The 26,213-nt window shown below is 54.5% G+C and overlaps 1 protein-coding gene across 5 annotated transcripts in view; it reads right to left on the reverse strand.

Moving 5' to 3' along the window:
* The window catches only part of TNXB (tenascin XB), a 55,470-nt gene extending 31,791 nt beyond the window's left edge, over window positions 1-23,679 (reverse strand). For 4 of the 5 annotated variants that reach the window (XM_070245338.1, XM_023624641.2, XM_023624639.2 and 1 more), the window contains exons 1-11: window positions 23,475-23,679; window positions 16,192-16,602; window positions 13,976-15,814; window positions 13,389-13,504; window positions 8,693-8,849; window positions 8,247-8,510; window positions 6,667-7,428; window positions 5,114-5,482; window positions 3,672-3,965; window positions 1,578-1,868; window positions 922-1,227 (exon numbers count right to left, since the gene is read on the reverse strand). In XM_070245338.1, the coding sequence (XP_070101439.1) occupies window positions 922-1,227; window positions 1,578-1,868; window positions 3,672-3,965; window positions 5,114-5,482; window positions 6,667-7,428; window positions 8,247-8,510; window positions 8,693-8,849; window positions 13,389-13,504; window positions 13,976-15,814; window positions 16,192-16,594 (4,801 nt within the window). In that variant the 5' untranslated portion in view covers window positions 16,595-16,602; window positions 23,475-23,679. The remainder of the gene's footprint in view (window positions 1-921; window positions 1,228-1,577; window positions 1,869-3,671; window positions 3,966-5,113; window positions 5,483-6,666; window positions 7,429-8,246; window positions 8,511-8,692; window positions 8,850-13,388; window positions 13,505-13,975; window positions 15,815-16,191; window positions 16,603-23,474) is intronic. The other variant, XM_023624640.2, reaches the window with a different exon arrangement.
* Between the last annotated feature and the right edge of the window lie 2,534 nt (window positions 23,680-26,213).

Genomic DNA, 26,213 nt, shown 5'->3' on the forward strand with positions numbered 1-26,213 from the left:
CAAGAATGACAACCCAAGCCAGGATGGGGAAGGTAGGGAGGTGAGGAGAAAAAAAGGCTCCTGGGAAGTGAGGGTCAGGGAGAAATAGAAGCTCACTCTTAAACAGCAGTTTTGACGTGCCAGGCACTGTTCTAAGCGCTGGATGCACATTAACTCATTTAATTTTAAGAACTCTGTGAAGCAGTTACATTATCCCCATTTGGCAGATGAGAAAGCTGAGGCACAGAGAGGTCAGTAACTTGCACAAGGTCCCATAGGCAGTAAATTGCAGAGCTGGGATTAAAATCCAAGCAGTTGGTGCCAGAGCCCATGCTCCCAACCACGATGCTACACGACCTCTGAGATGGCGCTGGACAGGGGGAGGCTGGGCACGTGGAGGAATGCAAGGCAGGGAAGCTGAGAGTGAGCCCTCCGCCCTGATCCAAGCTGGCTGGGAGTCGGGGGTGGGGGGCTGGGAGGAGCCCTCTTCATGCCAGAAAGAGGCTGGGAAGCATGGTGCTCCTGTCCCTTGCATCTGCCACTCTGAATGGAGCAGGAATGGCAGGACGATGTGGGCAGTAGGCAACGGAGCTCAGAAATGACCACAGCCGAGCCAGGCCATGGTAGGGGAAGGAGCCCAGCAAACCGAGGGGAAAGAACACAGTGGCTGAGCACATCAGTGGGGAGGACAGCCCGGGGTGGAGGGATGATTCCAGGTGCTCGGAATGGGGAAATGGGGCCTGTTCTTGGAGATGGAGAAGCAGGGCCAAGAAAGAGGTGAGGGGCTGGCGGCTGGGTAAGAAGTCCTGGGATGTGGAGAAGTAGAGGGTGGAGGCTTGGCAGAATTGGAGCCCAGAAAGAGAAGGTGGAGGGTGGTTTGAAGGAGCCCCAGGCCAGGGCTGGGGGCAGAGAGGGATGGGGGCCCCTGCGGCCCTGACTCACCGGTGGTGGCCACCACAGACACAGGCCCCACACGCTGCCTGCCATGAAGCCCGTAGAGGTTCATCTTATACTTTCGGTCGGACTCCAAACCAGCGATGGTGACCTCATTCTCATTCCCCTCGATGGGCACTGCCTGGGGCTGCCCCTGCGCATCCTTGTACTGGACCATGAAGGAGTCGAAGGAACCCTGGGCCACGGTCCAGGCCAGGCGCAGGGAGTCTGGGGTGACGTCGGTCACTGTCAGTTCCCCCAGCAGGGGCTGCTCGGGGGCCTCTGGGTGGTGCGGCTCCTCTCTCTTCTCTGGGGCTGTAAATAAGAGGATGCAGCCTGGACTGAACTGGCAGCCCGATACTGGGGCTTGGGGTTTGGACAGGTTGTCACACCTGGGGGGGTCACTATTCAATTAGTGTGAGTACTGAACTCGTGAGGAGTCTGGCACAGCCAGGGTATGACACACCTTCTGGGCCTTGGGGAGCAGCTAAATGGGATGGAAGGGGTCCAGCAGTCTGGGGGAGGCTGGCTGCCCCTCAGCCCGGGAGCAGGGCCAGGATTCGGAGTCAGCCGTCTCACTGGGAGGCCCAGCTGGTTCCTGGCTGAGGGCAAGTGTGCGGAAGGCTGGGAGGGGTCACGCGGCGGCTGAGGTGACTGCCACTCACCAGTGGTGCCATCAACCGTGAGGGGGCCATGCCGCTTCTTGTTGGCAATCCCAAACAGACTGAATCTGTACTTGTGGTCGGGGTCCAGGTGGGAAACAGTGATGGAGCGCTCGGGCCCTTCTACAGGCACCACCTGGGGCCGTCCATCCCTGTCCCTGTATTGAACCACGAAGGAGTCAAACTGGCCCTCAGGGACAGTCCAGGAGAGGTGCAGCGAATCTGGTGTGGGATCTGTCACCCACAGCTTTCCCAGGCGGGGTGGAGTTGCTGGGCTGGGATCACTCTGAGGCACTAGGAAAAGGGGGTAAAGAGAAGGAAGGATACAGGTCACAGGAGAAGGGGGAATCAATCTCCCACATAGGGATGCTATATGAGGTTGTGCAGGCTGTTCACTGCACAAAGGTGCACGGCTAAGGGAGGACTGAGGGACTAAAATCGGCTAGCACTCTGCTTGCCAAGCTGTGTACCCTGGCAAGGGGCTAGGCCCACCTAGAGAAAGGGGTGTCTTCTTCTAAATGGCACAAAAGCACTGTATGAACTAGTGTGGCCCTGACCCTATCCTCAGCCTGGGGAGGAGCTTCAGAGAGACGGGAGCCCAGCCAGCCCTTTCCCCATTTTCATGGCCAGGGAAGTCTTCCCGGACAACCTCCATTGCTTCCAGGCCTAACCACTAGCTGGTTTCTCCTCCAGGAGAGGGAAGCCCGACCCTTGGAGCATTTTAATGTGGGACGGCCTCCCACACCTGTGCTCCGAGCCCACCTCCTCCTCACCCACCCTACACCACCAACCCCTCACTCCCTCCTGCTGTGCCACAGCATTGGCACGAGCTCCTCCACTCAGCTGTATCTCCCTCCAGCCTCCGCTGCCCTCTTTTCTCTCTCTTTCTAGCCCAGATTCCAGAAAGAGATGTCTACACTAGTTGTAGCCTTGTCCTCACCTCCATCACCCTTCCAACCCAGCTCCACCCTCTACCAGCAGCTCTGACCAGGGTCAGTGGGGACCTCACCATTACTAAGTCCTGTGGACACTCTGTAGCCCTGAATCACTCTTACGGAATCTGATGTCTGACCGCGCCCTGGGTTGGCGTCTAGGACACATTCTCCCTGGCTCTGCTCCTCTCTCTAAGTGCCCCCTCAGGCTGCCCTGCGGTCTCCTCTTCCTCTGCTCCTGCTCTGAGTGTTGGCCATCTCCAGGGTTCCAGCGGCCCTCTCTCTGCTTTCCCTAGCACCCTCACTGGGCCCCTGTCCATTGGCACTGATGACACCCACACCCCCTCTTCAGGCCTTCTCTCTGTTCTCCAGATCCACGAGGGTAGCAGTATGACTCCATGGCCCCATCACTTTGTGCTGGAGGGACCTCTCCCTCTCTGTGCCTCCATTCTCCTCATCTATAAATGGGCATGCCTCACAGGGCTGCTGGAAGGATTAAGTGTGATCATACATTTAGAACGTCTTGAACACATCTTACACTTAAATGCTCAAAATATATTTATCTAAGTGTCCCACATGGGGTGACTAACAAGGAAGTGTTGTTCCTCACCTGCACTGTTTCTTGTCTCACAGAATTCGACTGATCCAGAAACACAGGGGTGCCTGGGCCTCCTCACTCTCCTTCACTTCCCACATCCAGCCTCATTGCCAACACCCCAGACAGGCCACCATCATTTCTTCTCAGCTCTTAAGTCACCTCCCCACCTATCCTCTGCAGCAGCCTCAGTGTTACTTCTAAGATAAATATCAAACCATGTCACTCCCCCACTTAAAACCCTTCAGAGGCCCCCTGGAACCCTCAAATGAGACCAATCCTCTCAGCTCCCCAGGTGCCCTGCTCTCCATCCAGAGGGAACAGACATCGATTCTCCTACAGGGCCACACTCACTCCTGCCTCGCTCTCCATGGCTCCCTCTGTCTGTGCTGCCCCCCTCCACCTCTCTGCCTGACCCACCTCTATTTCCCCTTCAGGACTCATCTCAGGCACCAACACCTCCCGGAAGCCTTTGTGGAGTTCCCAAAACAGGTTCCAAATCACTGGGAAGATCTCCTCCAGCACCATGCAGAGGGCAGGGCAGGCGGGTATGTGACCACCCTCGCTCACCTATCTTGGCTTCAGCCACTAGGGGTCCGTGCCTCTTCTTGCCCACGAGTCCATACAGGACAAATTTGTACTTTCGGCCGAGGTCCAGGTTGGTGATGAGGGCTGAGCGCTGGGGCCCCTCCACGGGCACCACCTGGGGCCCATCCCTGTCCTTGTACTGGATCACGAAGGAGTCAAACTCGCCCTCAGGGACTGTCCAGTGCAGAAGCAGGGAGCTGGAGGTTGCATCTGTCGCTGTCAGCTCGCCCAGGCGTGGTGGGACCAATGGCTTCCCAGGCTTCTCCCCATCCTTGTCTGGAGTGTGGGGGGCAAAAAGCAAAGCAGGTGGACTCACCATTGCCTTGCCCCTGGTCTCCTTCCCCGTCCTCTGCCCACTGGTTCACTCCATCCTGGACAGCTGCCTCCCTCGAAGCCTCCTTTTTCCCACCCCTCAGCCCTCTGTGACCAGCTTTTTGGGGAAGGCGGACATTTCCCCTCCATTCTCTGAGTGTCTCTTCAAACCAATCAAAGGAATAGCTGTGGTCCTTCCTTTGTGACAGCTTCCCCGCCCCTCGCAAAGGTCTCAGTCCCTCTCCACACCAAGATCTTTGGGGGAGTTTCAGGTCCCCTGTGGTTCTCCCTGTTTTGAACCTCCCCATTGCTGCTTCAGAGCAGTCTGAAGGCTCCTCAGTCCACGTGAACTTCTCTCGCTTGCCACACTCTCTCCCAGTGGTGAGCTTGACCTAAGGCTGCAGGGAGAGCCGGCTACCCTGGTCCCATACAGAGCGACCAGGTGGAATGTGAGAGCCAGGTACCCCAGGCCCTGTCCTTCACTGGTTCTGCAAACCTCACCCATCTCCGAAGTCCTGATGGCTGTGAAGCTCCCTGCTCTAAGGAACCTCCACTCCCAGCAGAAACTGGCTGATGGGACCATGGGGCGCTGTCCACTGCAGGCCAGGCTCCCAGGGTAGGGGGCAGCACCACTGTCCTAGCCTGCCCAGTGAGGGGTGGTGGTGGCTGTGGGGAAGGGGAGGAGGGAGCCGAGGGTCAGTACCCTTGGGGCCAGATGCCTTCCCGCACCCACTCTGAGAGACCTATGGGGTGGGGTAGGGCAGAGGAGTGACCAGGAAGTGGGGGCAGGACACAGGACAAAGAAAGCTTCAGGTGGAGAGCCAGGGCCACCAGCTTCTCTCCTTGAATTGCTGTCCCACCCTCTGACTTCTCTTCTCCCATCTTCTTTTCCTGGAGTACTCCCCTCCCCAACCCACTCTATCATCATTCTAAGACCACCCTCCATCCCTCTTTCCCCTGAACCCTCAACTCCTTTTCTCTCCTTGCTTTCTCCTACCACCCAGACCCAAACACTAGCCCTGCCTTCAACCCTCATCCCACCTCTGAAGTCCTGATGGCCCAGCTCCTCCCCAAACCTCAGGACACTGGCCTGAGCAGAATCCAGGATGTACCCATAATGCCTTGGTAGATGAGAGGGGCAGAGGGCTCGCCCTTGGGAGGGACCCCACGAAGTGACAACTCATAGGGGGCTCCAGGAGGGGGTGAGGGCACCAGAGCCTGGCGGACATTCCCTGGCAGTAGTTCCTCATGAACTTCCGGCCCTTCGGGCACGCTCAGGCGCAGCTGGAAGTGGGCAAAGGTGTCAGGCTGGGCGGTCCAGGCCACGCGGAGGTGCCCTGTCTTGTCTTTGCCCAGCACCCGCAACTCTGCCAGCTCCTGGGGGCGCTGCTGCAGGACGGGAGCCCGGACCCCTTGAGTCGTTGAAGGGCCGGAGGGAGGAGGCTCATCAGTCGCCCCCAAGAGGCCTGAGGGGGAGGACCCTGGGAAGGGGCAGGGTGAGAAAAACAAGAGAATCGAGTATTAGAGCCAGAAAGAAAACCCCAACCCCCAGGGTGTGGCCCCTAGCCTCTAAGAACCTACAGACCCCCCTTTTCTGTTCCTGGGACCACTCCCTGGGCCACCTCATCCTCCCAAACGTCTGTGCAGTCCTCTGAACACCCCTGTCCCCCACATTTCTGAACAGACAGGCCTGTAGGTAATAAATAAAAGAAATAAAGCCTGCCACCCCTTCCCTCACAAGGCTCCAGTGACTGCCAGCACCCACAGACTTCCACGTCCCTCCCTACACGCATCCCCCTCCCCAGTGGGTGGTGGTCGTGGCTTCCATTAATGCTGCAGTGAGAAGCCTGGAAGAAAGGAGGAGATGGTGGTGTTAGGGAAGGAGGATGCAAGAAGAGAGAGGGTAGTGAGAAGAGAGGGAAGAGAGGATGTGTGTGGGGGGGGCATCCAGCTCAGGTGGCATCTGGGCCCTATGGGGGAAGAAGAGGCCCACAACCCTCCCCATGGCAGCCACAGAGCGCCCCATCCCCGAGCCTGGACATCTTTCCTGTGGGAGAGACAAGCATGAAGTGAGCCAGGAGGTCTGGAAAAACAGCTCAAAAAGCAGTGGTTTCACCTCTCACACAGACATGCTGCCTGATGGATGGCCTCAAGGCCACCCCCAAGCAGTTCCGATGTGTCCCTTTGCGGTCAAGGCCAAATTGTGGAAAACAGTAACCACTGACCACGGTCTTTAGCCACCTTCACCACAGTGAGTCAGAGCAGGGAACCTCTGGTTTCACTCCCAGCCCCACCCAAGCTGCCCCAGTGAGTCTTTGCAGGCACTGCCCCACCCACCAAATGCCCTTTCTATTGCCTAGAATAGCAATCCTGGCAGAAGTGCCCTGGGAACTGAAGTGAAAATCAGGGAACCCCAAGACCAGTCTCCTTGGCCTTGGGTATCTGCCAGGACCCTGGGGGTGGAGGTGGCTTCTAGGGACACAGAAGGACGTGCTTTGTTGTGGGTCCCCTGGAGCCTGGACCAGGTAGTGCTTGAAGGCAGAAGGGTGTACTGGGGGTGGCAGTCTGAGCAGTGAGGCAGTGGGAGGAACTCATGGATGTAGACTCCAACGGGCAGGTGAGGCTGGGCAGGGGATGGGTGGTCCGGCGCCCCAGCCCACGCTACCTGTGGTGGTGATGAAGGCGTAGGACTTGGAGGTCTGCCCTGCCCGCACCCCATGGACCTCCACGTGGTAGGTGGTGCCGGGCCTGAGATCGGGTAGGCTGACGGTGCGCGTGGTGCCCGGCACGGTCACCTCCCCGCTGGGGCCCTCTGCGGGCGGCTGGGGCCGCCAGCGCAGCACCACGCGCTCGAAGTGGCCGCGGAGCCCATCGAGGGATACGAGTAGGGCGCCGTCAGCGGAACTGCCCAGCACCTCGGGCTTGGGGTGGCGGGGCGCAGCCACTCGGTCGACGCCTTCGGGTGAGAGGCCGTAGATGCCCTGGTTGGAGTCCCGCTTCCAGGTGCCTGAGTCGGGGCTGGTGGTGGGGTGGGGGCGACGGGGCTGGTGTGCGGGGGAGCCGACGGGGGCGGCAGCCGTCAGACGCCGCCGCTGCAAGTATTCATGGATGTGGCGCGCCACCGACGTGTAGGTCTGGTTGGCCCGCAGTGGGTAGCCGTGGGCCCGCAGGTGGCGCTCCAGGTCCTGCACCGTGCCGCGGAAGCGGCCCAGCTCGGCCGTCAGGTTGGCCCACGACCGTCGAGGGGGCAGGGGCAGGCTAGGCCCAGGCCGAGACTCCTCCTCCCCCTCCTCCGCCGGCCGTGAGGGCCGTGAGGGCCGAGGGGGCCGAGCAGGGCGCGGAGGCCGTGAGGCCGAGGCCGGCCGGGGCCGGGACCTGGGGGGCGGGGCTGGGGGGCGCACCTCCGGGTAACTGTAGTGACCTGGTGCTGCCGGGGGCAAAAAAGGGGGAGGGGGAGAGCAGGTCAGTGACATCCCCCCAAACCCTGCACTCCTCCCCACGGCAGTCCCTCCCTCCGCCCCTCCCTCCGGAGCTAGAGGCCTCTTCCCTGTGCCCCAGCCCCACCTGGAAAGAGAACCAAGAGAAAGGAGTTAGTGTCCCAGGAGCCCCTCAACCCTTGCCCTCCAAGCCCGCCACTCTTGGTGCCCTAGAAAGAAGAGAGAAGCCAGCGGGTGGGGCCCTGTGTCTGAAGGAGAGAAAGGGGAGTGGGAGGAGAGAATGTGAGCTACAGCAAGGTGGGCGTCCCTCTGTCACAGGAAAAGAAAAGAAAGATCCAGGCATCTGTTAAGAGACCTTGAGGGTTAGTGGAAAATTACTGCTATCAGACGTAACTCCCCAGAACCTCAATCCTAAAGTCAACAGGAGTGCTGATCTCTGATCTGCCTAATTCCAATCCCTGCAGGATCTGACCACTGACTGTGAGCCCTAGGGTGTCCCTGTACCTAAGTTTGGATCAGAACCTCCAGCATCTTGGTGGGTCAGACAGTATCTCCTATTTACTACTTCTCTCCATGGGGCAGCCCCTCCCATACTCCAACTGCAGCCCCCCTTTAGGACTCCAAGCAGCTGAGGGCTCTGTCTCCCCAGTGCCCTTGGTCCAGGGCAAGGCTCCCAGCAGGTGCTTTGGGACCCCCAGACACCCTGCCAAGTGCATTCAGAGGAGCCTGTGAGCCCTAGACGAGGGCTCCCAAGGAAAGGGCTCCTAATTGGAAACTCAGCCCTTCCTGAACCCCTGGCCAGCCATACCTGTGTTAGCCCTGACAGAAGCCGGGTAGCTTACTGCCCGGCCCCGCTCTGCAGTGACAGTCACCACATATTCCACGCCTGGCATCAAGTCAGTTAGCAGCGTCCCGTCTGCCTCAGGGGGCACTTCCAGCCGCACTCTCTGGTTGCCAGCACTAACGTAGGACACCACAAATCGGTCCACCTCAGCCTGGGGGCGCAGCCAGCTGAGTTCCAGTGTGGTTGGTGTCACACCCACCACGCGGAGGTCCTGGGGGCCATCGATCACTAGCCAGGTTAGAGAGAGGAGGGATCAGGTTGGAGTCTGGTTCTTCAGTCACCAGCTTTCCTCCTAAGAGCCCTGCTCCCACCCAACCCCTCCCCTCTGCCCTCCTGGAGGGCAGATGCCCAATCACTCCTCTCAGATCCAGATCTCCACCCGGTCCCCACCCCACAGCCCCAGCTCTCACTGGTGGTGATGGTCTTGGAGGCAGGAGGGCCCCAGCTAGTCCCTCGAAGAGCACGAACAGTGACCTGGTACTCCTGACCAGGGGCCAATCCTCTCTGGTCATAGACTGAGGCAGAGCTGGGCACCCGTGCTGTGAAGGGGGGGCTCACTCCCTCTGTCTGTAAGAGAGAGAGCACCAGGTGGATCAGGGGCTGGCACTCTCGCCCCTGCTGCTCAGTCCCCCTTATCTCTCTTTTTTCCAGTTCCAAGCAGTGTCAACAAGGGACTGTGCAGAACTTGGTACTATACAGCTAGGGAGCATGCGTTCTAACAGCAAACACATCTAGAGCACTTACTCCATGCCAGCTACTGTTCAAGGCAATTTATGTACATGAACTCACTTAATCCTCATAAGAACCTTATGAGATAGGTCCTATTATTCCCATTATACAGATGAGGAAACTGAGCTACAAAAGGATTAAGTACCTTGCCCAAGGTCACCAACATCAAGAAAGTGGCAGGGATTAAAACCCCGGCAGTGTGCCCTCAGGGTCCCCTGTCATGGGCACTATCTTTTTCGTCTGTTCATCATCTGTCTGTCAGAATTCTACCCGACACACACCAGGGCTCTTGCTTTGGATTTCCCCTGGCAATCCTGATTACCTTGGCACAAGGAGGCTTCTCCAGGCTCATTCCTGTCATAACAGATGAAGTGGATGAGGGTGCCCCTTCAAGTCTCACTTCCTCCTCAAAGCATCTGTCCCGGCCCAGCCTCCCCACAGACACCGGCCCCCGCTGTGTAATTTGAGTGTGACCCATGTCACAACATTGTCCTTTAGGCACATTTCCTGTCTTTTCAGCAGAGTTACAGGCCCCTCAAAAAAAGGCCCACCTGTTCAAAGTTCCACAAATATGTTTCCCTGATTTTGTATCTGGCATCATGCTGGGTGCTGGAGACACAAAATAAGAGATATGGTCCCTGTCCTCAGATAGCTCATGCCCCAGTAGCTAAATGTGTGGCCACATCTTAAGTTTTATTATATCCCTACCCAAATCTCTATGTGAAGTACATGCCTGTGAGCAAACACTCCTCCTCCAAGTGTACATTTAAGGTATTATGATTATTTGTGGTGACCCTATAGGAAATCGGCCAGCGCCTGCTCCAGGTGGGGTCTCCTGGAGAGCCAGTTGCTGGGGAGGAAACGGGAGGAACTGGACATCTGGGAGCAGGCTAACAGCCCTGAATTTCACTGGGCTGTCCAGCTAGGATGGCTAATAAGGACGCTCTGTTCTGCTTAGCTATGTTGGCCGTGATGGGGACACCTCCATTCAGCCAAGTAGGATTGGAAATTTCAAAAGGTACTCTCCTAAACCAAGAGAATTGTGGGGAAATCAACATAGTAAATACCGAAGTATAAAACCAGATGAGAGGCCACGTAGAGATTTCTGGGTTGAGGAGGAAATAAAGCTATGTCAGAGTTTTCTTGGCTGAAATGGTTTCCTGGTCACACAGGACCCCCATCCCTCTCCTACTTACCCTGCCCTAGGATACCTTAGCCTAGGAGGCCTTGGGTTAGCTTCAACTCAAGACCTGTGAAGTCTTCATCCTTCCCAGAACTTATGCTCTCCCTCTCCCCTTATTCCCCCAACCCACCACACACACACACACACCCTTGGGTACTCCCTGATGATGTCTGGTCCTTTCAGCAAGACAAGGCCAACCCCAAAAGCTCTCCTTCTCCCTTTAGATCACCTACATGAAGCTTTTAGACACTTCTTTGTCCCTCCTGAAGTCCATTTGGGAATAGCCCCCAGAAAGGCCCACTGTCAGTCTAACCCATTTCTCTCTCTCTGGTCTGAGGCAGGCTCTCTAGCCAGATGCTGGCCCCTGGCTCTGCCCCTTGGTGAAAGCTTGGCCGCTTCACAGATTGTCCTTGGTCAGTTTCTAACCCTATTCTTGAGATCAACCTTGTGGCCCCGGGGTGGGGGGGAACTCCACCTTGGCTGGTCTCTAAAGCTTACCTCACCCTCATCCCCCTTTTCAGACTCAACCCAAACACAAACTTTTCTGAGGCTGTGAGGTCTTGTGTCCCAGTGAAAATGTGGCATAACCCCAGTTTCCAGACTGCAGAGTACACCCAGACAAGGAATACCTGAACCTCTTTCTGTTCAGAGGCTCATCTCCCTCAGTTTCCTCTTGCTTTCTCTTACATTCATAGAGAAGCCAGTATTTTGCACAAGAGCAACATTCCTTAAGTAAGTGGCCCTCAGGCTTGGAGTGCATCAGAATCACCTGGAGGGCTTGTTACAACACAGGTCACTGGGCTCCACGCCCAGAGCTTCTGATTCAGTAGATCTAGGGGGAGAGTTCATCAATTTTTATGTCTAACAAGCTCTCAGGTGATGCCAATGCTCCAGGTCCAGTTTGAGAACCACTGAGTCAGAGTAACACAGCCACGTGTGCAGGGAAAGGAAGAAGGTTCCTCTTATGCATTCTGAAAATCATTCCAATAACTAGGTGTGTCCCTTGGCCAGGAATGGCAGAGTTTGGGCTTTGAGAGAGAAGAGCTCCTGGAAAAGGGGAGGAGATAAGGTAGAGACAGGCTTCTAGGAAGATGGCAGTGGCCAGAAGACAGCTAGCTACTGAATATACTCTGTGCCAACAAAAATGGACAGAGAGCGCTGGCCAAGGCAAGAGGCACAATTCCAGGGGCCAGCCACAGAGAACGTAGAAAGTACAGTCTGAGGGCCAGTAGCACACGCTGATGTGGAGTCCAAGAGAGGTGTCTGGGGACCAATTTTACAAGAGCATTTTCCACACCCAGGCTCAGAGAGAACCCAGAATGTGACAGAGGCCCATACCCAGAGCAGAGCTGATGAGCTGAGAGCATGGCCAAGCTGGGCACAGGCCATCTCAATACCACCCTGGCCACACAGTGAGGGAGAAAGGCTAAGGCTACAGCTGCGAAGCTGCACCTCTTGAGAACATCCAAGGATGGGTTCATATTTACGGAGAGCAGGAGACAGTGCTGCCCTGCAAGCTCCATCCATCTCAAGTGTTTATTTTAATTCTTCTTTCCCTGAAGTTTTTTCAGAAAGTTCCGTCTCAAAGTCCCACCCTCTCAAGATTAGAACTATGTAAACAATATACACACAGAAGAAGAGAGTGGGAGAAACACTTAAAAATGTTAAGAGTGCTTGTTTGAGTGTGAAGCAGCCAAGAATTATTTGTTTTTTTCTCTAGTTGCCAAATGCTTGTCTTGTGATTAAATTATTTTTAACACAAAAAAAGAAATGTTTTTTAAACAGAAGAGACAATCTTGGTTGAGCAGCAAAATAGGGATTTCTGCCTCTGCTTCTACCAGGGAGTGAGGAAAGACAGCACATGGTTGAGGTCTGGCCCTGGGGGTATAATAAGGAGACTTAGAATGACCAGGCCAGTTGGGGTGGGGATGACAGCCAGCACCTCTGAGCTGTTCCTGCTGTCCTAGAGCCTTCCTAGGGTTCAGGTCCTGGGAGTTTATTTTTCTTCCAGAGTCCTAGCTGGGCAGAGATGAGGGTGACATGGCCTACCCTCCCAAGTCATTTGTGGGATGATGCAGGAAAACATGAGCTGGACGGTAGAAATGTCAGATGATTGGGAGCTGGGAGACCAAACACATCATAAAAGCCCCGTCTGCAAAAGGGAGGTCTCTAATGAGAGGCCACAAGGCTTTGTCCTTAGGATGCCCCCCAAATACTTTAACAGTGAGTTGGAAGGAGACAGAGAAATGATGCTTTGCAATGCACTGACGACATGGAGGCGGGAGAGCCAGTTCACAGACTCAAATCATTGCAACAGCCTAGACAGCTTGGCCCAAATCAAAAAAGATAACAATGAACCAAGCCAAATGTAAAGGCCTATATTTAGGCTAAAAGAGTATATATAGTTGAATGTCATCTTTTTTCCTTCTTTCTTTTCTTCCTTCCTTTCTTGTTTCTTCTTTCCTTATCTATTTTCTAAAGTTTCTACACTAAGCTTATATGACTTTTCTAGTAAAAAGTTACTTAAAAAAATATGATCAAAACAGCTGACAGTTTGTGTGACACAAGTTAATATACGTTAACTCTGAGAAAAATGCCAATGTGTCCAGAGTTTTAGTCAGGTGAACGACTGGGCTCCTTGCTGCCCTCACATTTTGGAGGACACATGAAAAGCAGGAGGCACTAGAGGAGGGAAATCAGGAAGTGAAGGATTCAGAGAACAAAGCCTTAGGGAAAAGGGGTGAAGAGACCAGTGGGTTCAGCCTGGAGAGAATGAAGGGTGATGTGATGGCTGATGTCTCCAAATACCTGAATCCTGTGGTGAAGGATGCAGGGACAGCAAAAAACATTCCCACTGCTGTGAACACCCAGCCAGGGCCAATGGATGGACATTAGAATGGGGAAAACTTGGATTCAGCAACAAAAAGAACTGACTCAGAGTGATAACCAACAACACATTGGACAGCCTTAGGAAGTACTGAGCTCACCGTCACCAGAGGTGTTCCAGCAGCAGTGGACCAATACTGCAAAAGCCTTCTGCACCCAGTGGAGGGCAGGATGAGAAGGCCTTTACAGCAGCTTCAGGAACCCAGCGACCTGGACTCAACCACTGATTACCTGGAACTTCCTGCTTGAGGTAAGCATCTACCCCCCGAGTCCAGCCCCTCTGCCCCCTCTTGGAGCTTGGCTCTCACCGTGGGGATGAACTGAATTTCATAGGCATCCACAGGGCCAGGAGCCCGGGTCCACTCTGTTCGAACTGTCGTCTCCTCCAGGAGGTGCATCCTCATGCTCTCAATGCCGGGCACCTCTGCCCAGGAGAGTGGGATATGGGAAGCTGGTTAGTCCAAGGCAGCCCCCCAACCCCTACTCCCACCATCACAGACCCCCATACTCAGTGCCATACTGAGAGATCCATTCCAGTTCCCATTCCTCTCTGGGGGTGGGGCAAAGCTGATAGAGGCCTGAACAAGCCCTGGTTCTCCTTCACCTTCCCCCCATCTCCAGGAACACAGTGTCTCTCTAAAAGCAACGAAAGGGGCCCCTAACCTGCTCATCAGAGATCTGAAAGCAGGTCCTGCCTGCAGGCATGCCCCCACGGTTCTGCTGCCCCTGGTAGACACTGGCTCCCTGTCTCCTCTGACTGCGGCCTGGCCCCAATATATGACCTTTCTTCACTCTTCTCCAGGTCCTTGGGCTCCTAGGCCTCAGGCTCAGGCCTTCCCACCGGCTCCAGTTCCCAGTTCCTGACCGAGCATATAGGGAAAAGATGCCCGCTCACCTTCCCCGCAATCCTCCCCTGCATAGCCATCTTGGCAGATGCAGCTGCCCTCACGACACTCTCCCCGGCCGCGGCAGTCCTCGGGGCACGTCTGGATGGCGCAGTCGGGGCCTCGGAAGCCCTCGACACATACACACTGGCCTGCTCGGCACAATTCCCTGGGCCCGCAGCCCCCAGGGCAGGCGCTGGCGGGAGGTTCTTCTTGCCCACAGTCCTCGCCGCTGTAGCCCGCGTGGCACACGCACACTCCCTGCACACAGCGCCCACGGCCCCGGCAGTCGGCCGGGCAGGTGCGGGTTGAGCAGGAGGGGCCAGTATAGCCTGAGTCGCACACGCATCGGCCGTCCTCACAGCGGCCACGTCGGTGGCAGTTGGAGGGACAAGTACGGAGGCCGCAGTCCTCGCCCGCGTAGCCCTCCCAACAGGTACACACACCGTCCTGGCACACGCCGTGCTGGCTGCAGTCGCGCGGGCACCGCCTCTCGCTGCAGTCCTCGCCCGAGTAGCCGTCGTCGCACACGCAGCGCCCGTCCAGGCACTGGCCGCGACCTCGGCAACCTCCGGGGCAGCTGCGCGCGCCGCAGTCCTCGCCCTCGTAGCCTGCGTCGCACACGCACACGCCATCCTCGCAGCGGCCGCGACTGCGACAGTCCCCAGGGCACCGACGACTCCCGCAATCCTCACCTGTGAAGCCCGGATTGCATACGCAGCGGCCGTCCACGCACCGCCCGCGCCCGCGACAGTCGCCAGGGCAGGCGCGCGTGCCGCAGTCCCGTCCTGTATACCCGGGCCAACACACGCAGCGGCCACTCTCGCAACGGCCCCGGCCGCGACAGTCCCCGGGACAGCTGCGCACGCCGCAGTCCTCGCCGCTGTAGCCCGCATTGCACACGCACACGCCGTTCTCGCAGCGCCCGCGGCCCCGACAGTCTCGCGGGCAGGCGCGTGCGCCGCAGTCAAGCCCTGTGTACCCTGGCCAGCACACACAGCGGCCGTCCTCGCAGCGGCCCCTTTGGTGGCAGTCGCCAGGGCAGCTACGTACGCCGCAATCGTCCCCGCTGTAGCCTGCGTCGCAAATGCATTCGCCATCCTCGCAGCGCCCACGGCCTCGGCAGTCGCGCGGGCACGTCCGCGTGCCGCAGTCCTCGCCCGCGTACCCCGGCCAGCACACGCAGCGGCCGTCCACGCAGCGTCCGCCCTCGCCGCAGTCCCACGGGCAGCTCCGCGAGCCACAGTCTTCGCCAGCGTAGCCGGGGTCACAGACGCAGCGCCCGTCCTCACAGCGCCCCTTCTGGCTGCAGCCCCGGGGGCAGCTCCTCACCCCACAGTCCTCGCCGGTGTAACCGGGGTTGCACACGCAGCGCCCATTCTCGCAGCGCCCCCTCTGGCTGCAACCTCGAGGGCAGCTTTTCATCCCACAGTCCTCGCCAGTGTAGCCGGGGTCGCACACGCAGCGCCCGTCCTCGCAGCGCCCCCTCTGGCTGCAGCCCCGAGGGCAGGAGCGCAGGCTGCAGTCGCTGCCTGAGAAGCCCGACCGGCACACGCACACGCCCTGCACGCAGCGCCCGCGGCCGTGGCAGTCCTCGGGGCAGGAGGGCCAGCCACAGCTGGGGCCAGTGTAGCCAGGGAAGCACACGCAGCGACCGCGGACACAGCGACCCTGATCGTTGCAGTCATCTGGGCAGGACCCGGTCGCTGAGGGTGGGGAGGAGGAGGGCATCTCGTTGTCTGTGGGATCCGAGCAGGTGGGCCCACCCCAGCCCGGCTCACAGGAGCAGGAGCAGCGGCTCAGGTCAAACACGCCATGGAGACTGCAGAGGCTACGAACGTCTGTCTGGCCTGGAGTAAGAGCGAGAGGAGGGCGTTAGTTTTTCTGGGGGCGAAGCTGAGCCCCTGTAGTGCTCCTCTGAGTCGGCCCCTCCAACAGGCCAGCCTCATTTCATAAGGCCATCTTCGTTTCCAGCTGTTCCTTGTCAATATATGTGACCTGCCAGGGCCCTAGCATAAGCTTAGGGGGAGGGAAGGGCTGACGTCTAGCCAGGTGGCTCCTCTCAAAGTTGCACCCTGGGCTGCACTCACCACCCCCAAGGTCAAAGAAGGGGTGCCTTTTTCTCACTCATACCAAGGTCCTTTATGGACAAGCAATGCCCACCCAACCCTAACCCACTTCTCCGCCTTCCTCTTTGTCTGTGCCTCTCTTGTGATCATCTGCTCACCTGTGCCAGCCTGGGCAGCAGCAGGACAACATCCGCCAGTGCACTGTTCCTTGAGCCCTTTCACCAGCTCCTCCAGGATCTCTAGCCGGATCCTCAGGGCCTGCACCTCTGAAGCAGGCACCGGGGGCTCAGTGCCCGGGGGACAGCCACAGCCAGATGAAGGGGGCAGGTTAATACGGTGGGTGAACACCACCTGCTTCTCTCCTCCTTGGACAGTGTGCTCATAAAGCTGAGAAGAGGGGCTTCCCCTTCTTGGCTCCTCGGTGCGGCCCCCAGGCTGGGGAGGGGGCCGTGGGGCTGGGAGTGTCACATTGGACCGTGGAGAGAAAGGGCCTGCTTGCACTGTGCCCAGCAGCACCAGGAGGGCCAGGTTGGAGGTTAGGGAACATTGGGCTGCCATCATTCAGGAGGCTGTAGGGAGAGAGGGCACGTGTGAGAGCAGCTTCACAGAGAAGGAGACAAGATGGATCGCCTCCTCTTCCCCAGTACACACACCCACAGTCCCACCACTCACAACTAATCTACAGCTCACGTGTATGTAAAAATCCACTTCAGTCCAACTCTAAGTGATACCTCCTTAGGCAGATTTGGTCTCTACTTCACTTTCTGCTGTCATTTGGTTAATCTGGTTGCCCCCCCCCCCTTTTCTTTTTTACTGCTCCACTCACACAGGTCTTTTGTTCCATAGACACTACAAGCTTACACAGCCTAAGGGCTTTTGCACTGTATGTTCCCTCTATCTGGGATGCTCTTCACTCAGCTCTTAAAGGCTGGCTTTCTTGTTCAAATCTTAACTCACACGTCATCAACTCCCAGAGGATTTCCTTGATGCTCAGTCAGAGCAGTCTTCCATTACTCTCTATCCTGCTTCTGCTTTTCATGGCATTTACTGCTGCCTGATCGATCATCTGTTTGTGTGGGTACTTGTTTATCTTTCTCCCATCACTAGAATGGGAACTCCATGAGAACAGGGACCTCATGTCCTGGCACTGCTGGATGCCTGTGCCTGGTGCACAGGGGCTACCCAGTACATTTATGGTGAATGGATTACAGGATGAGTATGTAAGGCCAATCCTTCCACAAGCACCTGGATGTCTTCTCAGAAACCTTACAGTATAGATTATCCTCTCTCTCTCTTTTATTCAACCTCTCACTCTCAATTAGATCTTTCCCATCAGCTTTTTTTTCTAAGATTGGCACCTGAGCTAACAACTGTTGCCAATATATTTTTTTTCTGCTTTATCTCCCCAAATCCCCCCGGTACATAGCTGTATATCTTAGTTGCAGGTCCTTCTAGTTGTGGCTCCCATCAGCTTTTATATGAGCTCAGATACCTCCTCTTTTTTTTGTTTTTGTTTTTTTAAAAAAACTCTCTTCCTCAGGACTTACACTACCAAATATCAAAACTTATTATATGGGGCAAGCCCGGTGGTGCAGCAGTTAAGTTTGCACGTTCTGCTTCGGAGGTCCAGGGTTCACCGGTTCGGATACTGGGTGCGGACCTATGCACTGCTTGTCAAGCCATGCTGTGGCAGGCATCCCACATATAAAACAGAGGAAGATGGGCACAGTTGTTAGCTCAGAGCCAGTCTTCCTCAGCAAAAGAGAGGAGGATTGGCAGCAAATATTAGCTCAGGGCTAATCTTCCTGAAGAAAAAACTATATATATATATAAAGGTGCAAGGATAGACAGAACAGAAGAGGGTGCAAAAATAGACCCACACCTATGTGGCCACCTGATTAATGACAAAGGTGCCACTGCAACTCAGAGGAGAATAAATGGTCTTTTTGATAAATGGTGCTGGGTCAATTGAAGATCTATATGGAGAAAATCTATCTCTATCTTATATCCACATACAGAAATTAATTTGAAATGAATCTAGTGAACCTAATTGTGAAAGGTAAAGCAATACCTTTCAGAACATATCTTACAGAAAAAAATATGGAAGAAAATTTTTATGACCTTGGAGCAAGCAAAGACTCTTAATACCTAACCACGCAAAATTTAACCATAAATTTCACACAAAACTTAACCCTAAAGAAAAGATTGATACATTGGACCTCATTAAATTGACAACTTCTGGTCATCAAAAGACACCATGAAGAGAATAAGAGGGCAAGCCAGAGACTAGGAGGAAATATATCTCCATATATATATGGGGAGAAAGAAGGACGGGGCAGAGAGAGAGATATTGATTGAGAGTGGGAGAGAGGATTAAAATCCAAAATAAAAAACTCCTTCAAAACAAAAAACAAGAAACAAAAGGCAGGCCATCCAGTTTTTTAAATTGGCAAAAGACGTGAACAGGTACTCCAGAGAAGGATATATCCCAAGGGCCAATAAACATACGAAAAATAAACATAAATATGTGTAAAACATATTTTAGTATGTTTCAGTAGTCAGGGAAATGCGAATTAAAGCCACAATGAGATGCCATCAAATATCCACCAGAATGGCTAAAATTAAAGGAACTGTCATTGCTCAACATTTGGCAAGAATACGAAGCAAGTGGAATTCTCACTTACTGTAAGCAGGAGGATAAATTAGTGCAAACACTTTGGGAAACTGTTAGGCAGTATCTACTAAGGCATATAGCCTATATTCTGGCACTTCCCACTTTTTGGTAAATATGCAACAGAAATGACTGCATATATCTCCAAAGAACATGTACGAGAATGTTCAAGAGATTTTTTTCATATTAGCCCAAACTGGAAATAATTCAAGTATGCATTAATAGTAGAATGTATAAATAAATTGTGACAAGTCATACAATGGAATATACAGCAATGAAAAAACACCCTCTTGCTACTTGCAACAACATGGACAAGTTGCACACACATAATGCTAAGCAAAAGAAATCAGACACAAAAAGAGAACATTGTGGGGCCAGCCCTGTGGCTGAGTGGTTAAGTTCGTGTGCTCTGCTTTGGCGGCCCAGGGTTTCACTAGTTGGGATCCTGGCCAGGGACATGGCACCACTCATCAGGCCATGCTGAGGTGGCATCCCACATGCCACAACTAGAAGGACCCACCACTAAAAATAAACAACTATGTACCGCAGGGCTTTGGGGAGAAAAAGGAAAAAATAAAATCTTAAAAAAAAAAAAAAAGAGAACATTGTGAATGATGTTATTAATGTGAGGTTCAAAAACAGGCAGAGCTAATCTTTTCTATTAGCAAATAGGATTCAATTGCTGAGAATATTTTGTACCTTTATCTTGGTGGTGGTTAAACAGATGTACACATATTCTAAATTTAATTGAGCTATACACTTAATATTTGTGCATTTCACTATATGAAAGTTATACCTTAAAAAAACCCCAAACCTCCCCAATCTCACTTTCCCTCCAGCTACCACATATTTCTCTTCTCTACCTCACGGCCACAGTTGTCAAAATATTTATCTGTACTTGCTGTTTCCATTTCCCCACATCCCATGCACGCCTCAATTCACTCCCATCTGGCGTCCCCACCTCCTTTCAACCCACCAAACAGCTCTCCCTAAGGTCTCCCAATGATCTCAGCATCACGAAATCTAAAAGACGTTTGTCTTCATCTCACTTGACCTCTCTCAAAATCACTGGATACTGCTGACCACATCTTCCATCTTAAAGCATTCTATATCTGTGCTGTCGACATGGTAGCCAAGAGAGACATGTGGCTCTTGAACACTTGAAATGTGGCTAGAATGATTGAGGCACTGAATTGTATTCAGTATTCTTTAAAGGCTCCCCAGATGATCGTAATGTGCAGCCAGAGTTGAGACCTATGGCTCTAGTCATTAGGTACCTTCATCCAGACCTGACTTTAATTTCCAAACTATACCCCACTTTATAAAACCAGCCTGGTCATCTCTTAACTGCAAACAGTATATCCACTTGCTTACTTGGCATCTCCTCTTGGGCACCCTAAATTCAACATGTCTGAAATTGAACTCATGATCATTTCTCCTGTACTCCATCCCCCTCAGTGTTCTCCACTGCAGCTCACGCCCCCACCATTCATCTGGCTTCACAAGCCAGAAACCTAACACCCCACTCAACACTACCATATTTTCTCATAACCATCTCTTTAATTTGCTTGCTTCTCTCCCTCTTACCATCATTATAGTCCAAGCTACCAACCACCTTTTGCTCGACAACTGCAATTGCCTCCTCACTGGTCCCTCTTGCTCCTTATAATCTCACAAAGGCAACTAGGATGTCCCTCTCTCCCTAAAAACTCTTCAGTGTCTCCCTTCCAAATTCTCTTCAAACACTGACAAATAGCTCTGCATTATCTGGCCCCTGCTGACTTCTCCCTCCTCATCTTCCATAACACTTCCCTCTCTCACTCCACTCCAGCCCACTGGCCTTAAGTCCCTCGCACTCTTCCCAACCCCAGACCTTTTGTATATGCAGTTCCCTCTATGTGTAATGCTCTTCCTTTTTCTCTTGGTCTCCTTATTCTTCGGGTCTCAGCCCCACATTACTTCCTCAGGAAACCTTTCCTGGCCAGGTCAGGTTCCCCCTATCATGTGATATCACACACCATGTAGTTCTCATTTGTAGCATTTATAACAACTTATAATCAATGTTTATTTGTGGGATTACTTTGTTACTTTCTTGCCCACACTCCATCTTGCCTGCTAGACTGTAAGGTCCATGGCGGCGGGCATGGCACCTGTTTTTTTCTTGGCTGCTGTCTCCTTGCATCTGGCACATAATAGGTGCTTGATAAATATTTATTGACTATATGAGTGAATGAAAAGTTCAATTTAAGACCAGGACTAACATCAGGGCTGGAACCAAGGACAGGACCAAGGTCAGGGCTAGGACCACGGACAGTGTCTGGGACTGGAAGTTGGTTAGAAGTAGCAGCTGGGCAGAAGCAGAGCCAGAGAGCAGGCCAGGTGTGGATCCTGGCAGGCCCAGACAGTACAAGCACTTTGGAAAGCTATTTGGCAGAATTAACTAAATCTACTAGAGCTATATGCAAACCCTCTGACCCAATAGGTCATCTCCTAGGAATATGCCCACCACAGCAGGACTGCTTACAGTAGCCCCTCACTGGGAACTACCCAGCTATCTCACCTCAGTGGAATGGATTAAAGTGTGGTTTATCCCACAGTGGAATAAAATAAAGCAATGAGAACAAACTACAACTATATGCAATAACATGGATGGAGTTCACTAATGTGGGGTTGAGCAAAAGAAGACAGACACAAGAGAACATGCTGTAAAAGTCTATTCATACAAAGTTGGAGGAGAGAAAATGTTAATCTGTAGTGTTACAAGTCAGAAGTGTGGTACTCTTCGGGGAGCAGTGACCAGGAGGGGCATGGTGGGGGAATTCTGGGTTGCTAAGAATATCCCGTTTCTTGATGGAGGTGCTGGTTACCCAGCTGTGTTGGTTTGTGAAATCCATTGAGGAAAGGACTGGGGAGCACGGAGACACAGGGTTAGAGAGGAAAGGCAGGGGGGCACTCTCCTGCCTCTCTGGTCTGGAGAGCTGGGTACCTGTGGTACCCTCTCCTTAAACCTGGGCCTGAACTGAACCTGGCCAGCCCTTCCACACTCCTTTGTGCACCCCTCTCCTGGCTCACCCACACAGGCCATATCCCCGAAGTCTCCTTCCCAATTCCCCTCTCCTGCCCTGTTACCACCCCCCAGCTCTCCACCTCTAACCCTTGGAAGAGTTCCTCTCAGCACTCGGAAAGCAAAGAACTTGAGTGTCTCTGTGTTTCCTCCTCCTCCCTCTCCTCAGACTACTGTGTCTGGGGCGCCTTTCTGCAGGGGGAAGAGGGGGATGGGACCCACATCCTCTTGGCATCCTTCCCACAGCTGGAGGGCTGGCAAGGGTGGGGGGCATCTTCCCAAGCTGTGACTTAGCTTGTTGGGTATTTATGTTGTGGCCAACTTTGACACTTTGCTCATCAGGGACTGTAGATCCCAAGAGGTGGGGAGAGGGGCTGGCTTCCACAAAGGATCTTCCAGAGATTCGGGATTTTGGCCCCACCCTCATGCTTCCCTCTGCCCCTCAGGCCACATGAGGGGTGAAGGTAGAAGGATTCCAGGAGTGTGAAAGGAAGGAGGGAGATGGAGGAGAGTTCCAGATATTGGGTTGGAACCAGGTGGCAAGCAGGTGCCAGTGAGGGAGGAGTTGGGGAATCCAGATGCTCCTTATTCTGAAGAGCTAATGGGCCAGAGGAATGCAAAAAATATGAGAAAGGATTTCCCGACCCCTAGTGGGAAAGAGTTGGGGGAGGCGGGCAGAGAGAGACAGGCAAGCAGGTTCTGGTTCTGCATCGAGTGACCAGGACTCAAGGGAAAGGAAGTTTGAGGAATTGAGGTGCTGGGTTCCCCAGGATTTGGAGGCAGGGCCAGCGAGAGAGGGAAGGGGGCTGAGGATTGGGAAGCGGGTAGGGACTGGAAGCGGACAACCGGCAGCTGCGGTGTTTCCTAATTGCTTCCCACTAGTTCCTCTCAGTTCCATTTCCAGTTGTTTCCAAGCTATTAAATTCTTTCCAGGCCAGATAAGGGGCCCGCCTGCCCCACCCGGGGCAGGTCACGTGTAGAGGGGGGAGGTTCAGACGGACAGAAGCAGGGGGAGCCTGGAAGGGGGATGGAGCGAAGACGGAGCCCCTGTCCCCTGGAGGCATCTCTCAGTCATCCCGGCCCGCTGAACCGTGAGTCATGGGTGCAGAGCTCTCCGCCAAGAACAAGTTTTAGGATCCTCTCTGTAGGCTCTGTGCCCTTCCCAGACCTGGGAGTCCTGACTCCGCTCCATTTCAGCATTTCCTAAAGGCTCAATACCACCCAGACCTCCTTCCCAGACCCTGCAACCCACGTGCTGTCACCTGGGGAGTCCCCATCTGGATGCCCAAAGGAGCTCCCACTGGCACCTTCCTAGAGCTCTGGCTCAGCTGCTCTAGCCAGAGCACTTGGGGTTCCACTGGCACTTTCCTCCCAAGGTTGAGCTGGACACTAGCTCAGCCTAGCCCCTGGTTTCCCCCAGCGCCACACTGATAACCACCTCCACCCTGATGCCGCCACCCAATCCTGTCCAAACTCCGGCATCCACCCCCTACAAACGCACTGACCTGTCCTCCCAGTCACACCCTCCACAGAGGGTCTGGTCCCCAGCGCACGGTCCTATTTCCTCTGCCCCAACAGAGGGTCCCTTCTCCAGAAGGCTCTCCTGAAAGGTCTCCTGCCAACTTGTGCCTGGGGTGTAGGGATAGGATAGAAGCCCCAACTTCTCCTGGCTCTTCCTTCTGTCTCCCAAGAGCTCTGTTCCTTACCTGGGGAAGAAGCGGCTTCAGTGCCTCTGCACCTGCTCTGTCCCCGACTTTGGGAGGGGAGGTTCTCAGGGCAGGGCAGGGTGGGCTCCCCGTAGCAGCCCTGGGCTCCCTGGATGTCCCCCTGCTTGTTCCCTGCAGCAGGGGCTCACTGAGCCACGACCCGACCGACCGTCGATCTCAGCAGCGACAGTGAGAAGGAGGGAGGCTGCAGTGAGCAGGGGGAGGAGAAGGGGGAGGACCAGTGTGAGGTCAGGGAGGGGAGCGGAGATAGGGCAGGTCCTCCCACCCCTCCCGCCCCTGCCAGGCCCTCCAACTTCATCACTGCCACCCCTCCCCTCCTCCCCGCTGTCACCCCAACCCCCTCCCTGTCTGGGATTCCCACAATGCCCTCATCCCGCCGCTACAGCCCTGGTCCTACCTCCTGCGTCCTTCCCCATCCCATCTTAACTCTTCCTCTCTGCCCTAGTTGCCCAACTTGACACCCGCTCCCTCGTGCCAGCCTTCCTTTCCCCACCATTTTACCACCTGTTGCTCCTCCTCTCTACCAACACCCTGCCCCATGACCCTCCTCCCTCCCCTGCACCTCCCCTCCCACCTCTTCCTAGCTGCCACAAGGCTCCAGCTTGGATCTCGCCCCATCCATTCGTTGCCCAGCACCCACTACTTCCCCCCACCAGTTCTCTCCTGGCAGTGCAGGGCAGGAAGCAGAGGTGGGGGGCGGGAGGAAACCTTCCTCTCAAACCTAAACCCCACTCCAGCGTGGGGCCTTCACTGGGACTCCTTGTCCCCACCCCTGCTCCTGTGCGGTCCCACTGCTCCCACCTGCACCCTGTCTCTTCCTCTCCTATTGTCTCTGCTTGCCCTGTCCCTGCACTGCCTCTCCCAATCTATTCTGCTCAGTCCACCTCCTGCTCTCAGCTCAGGATCACTGCCCCTTTTTCATTCTCCCACCTCAGCAAATTCCTAGAGAAATGGTAGATGAAGCTTGGGCAGTGGCTGGGCAAGGGCTCCGCTGAATAACAGGACATACAAGACTTGGGAAGGAAGTTGGGGTTCAGGGGAGACAAGGAAGGGAAGCCTGAAAGTTACGAGGGAGGTTTTAGGGATGGAGAAAGAGCTAGAGGCATGAGGCAGACATGGGGGTGGGGACACGAAAGGTGGGGTGAAGTTGTGGAAAATGGAAGGAGGCTAATGTCTAGGTGCTGCAGGGGAGCAGGAGCAGAAGGGAGAGTTGGAGGCTGGAGGAAAAGGGCACTTTGATCTCGGGCAGAGATAGGGAGACTGACACCAGAGGGCAGGGTGGCAGACACACCCACGTAAGGCTGCTGGCTCTTTCTCTGGCCTCATTTCCCCATGTGCTTGCTACCCTGATGAGGGGCTGAAAAGGAGACTTTTGCCACAGTGAAGTATCCAGGCTGAGGGAGACTCCACTCCAGGTTTCACACTGAGGATAGAGTTCTTGCTACCCCGCTACAAACCTCACCACTGAGGAGTAGCGTGTCCAAGTCACAGGTGATGGGTGAAAAGGATGTGCAGGAGCCCTGGACAGGTATGTGCAGGACACGTATGTGCCAGATATGTATGTGCCTGAGTCTGCCATTTGGGTTGGGGCACAGATTTGTCGGCACCACAGGTCAGATCCCCTTGGTCTCAGGTGTGAGGTGTTCCTGGGTGAGGGCAGGCTGGCACAGCATGTGGCTATGTCAGATGCCCAGTTATTTCCCTGTGGCTGAGGGCAAAGGCTTGCCATGGGCTCTCGCGTGGGTGTCCCCGTGTGTGTCCGTGCGTCTGGGTGTGTGTGTGGCTGTTTTTTTCCTGGCTTTGATGGGGAGGATGAAGTCAGCATCTTGGATGGAGCTGGGCTCAGCTTCCTTCCTCTGCCTTGGCTGGAAGCCCCCAGAGCCTGGAATAGGTAACAGCTTCCACCAGGTCTCTGGGTGGGGGTTGGGGGAAAGTAGACGAAAAAGTGAAGGAGGGTCTGAAACAGCATTACACGTGGAGAGTAAACTGCACAGCAGATGGATTTTCTCTGATACCCTCAGATTACAGCAATTCTGTCCCATGGTCAAATCCATTTTTTTTGGTCCTATGCCTTATATCTTGGTTTTATTATTTAAGGAAGTATGGGCATCATAAGTACACTTGGCCCACAGTGGCCAGGAGACCCTGGAGAGAAGCAAGAGCTGGCAGGATGGCCCTGGGGTCTTTTGGAAGTCCACTGCTGGGAGACAGATGGGATGCTGGAGTCTCAGAGAAGAGTGTGGGATTCCAGACAGTTACACACTTACAAGGCATTTAAAGAAGCTACTGGAAGCTTGACAGACAGAATTCTAGGTTCTGAGATAATCATTGTCTAAAATTTGATTCACCCCCTGTATTTTAGGCCCTTGGAACTCATGTCTTATTATGTTTGCATCTCATCAGAAAAGCACCAGGCCTTGCATAGAGCAGGTGCCTAATAAATGCTTGTCAATACTGAATTGTCAAAAGACTGGGAAAGGATGGGGAAAGGGTGTCTGGTAGGGAGCCCCAGGCATGAAGGCAGGGAATGGTCAGAGCCAGGGTCACCTTCACCAAGGTGTCCCGGGTGATGAGTAGAAAGGTCAGGGTGTTGTTGAGAACTATCCACATGCTCTGGCTGTTCTCTGAATCCTCAGTCCAGGTGTCTTCAGCTCTGGGCCTCTGTCCTTGAATGAACCTCCAAGCTCCTCCTGTTCTGACCTCGGCAGGATAAGGGAT

This window comes from Equus caballus, chromosome 20 (genome assembly GCF_041296265.1).
Source record: "Equus caballus isolate H_3958 breed thoroughbred chromosome 20, TB-T2T, whole genome shotgun sequence".
NCBI lineage: Eukaryota > Metazoa > Chordata > Mammalia > Perissodactyla > Equidae > Equus > Equus caballus.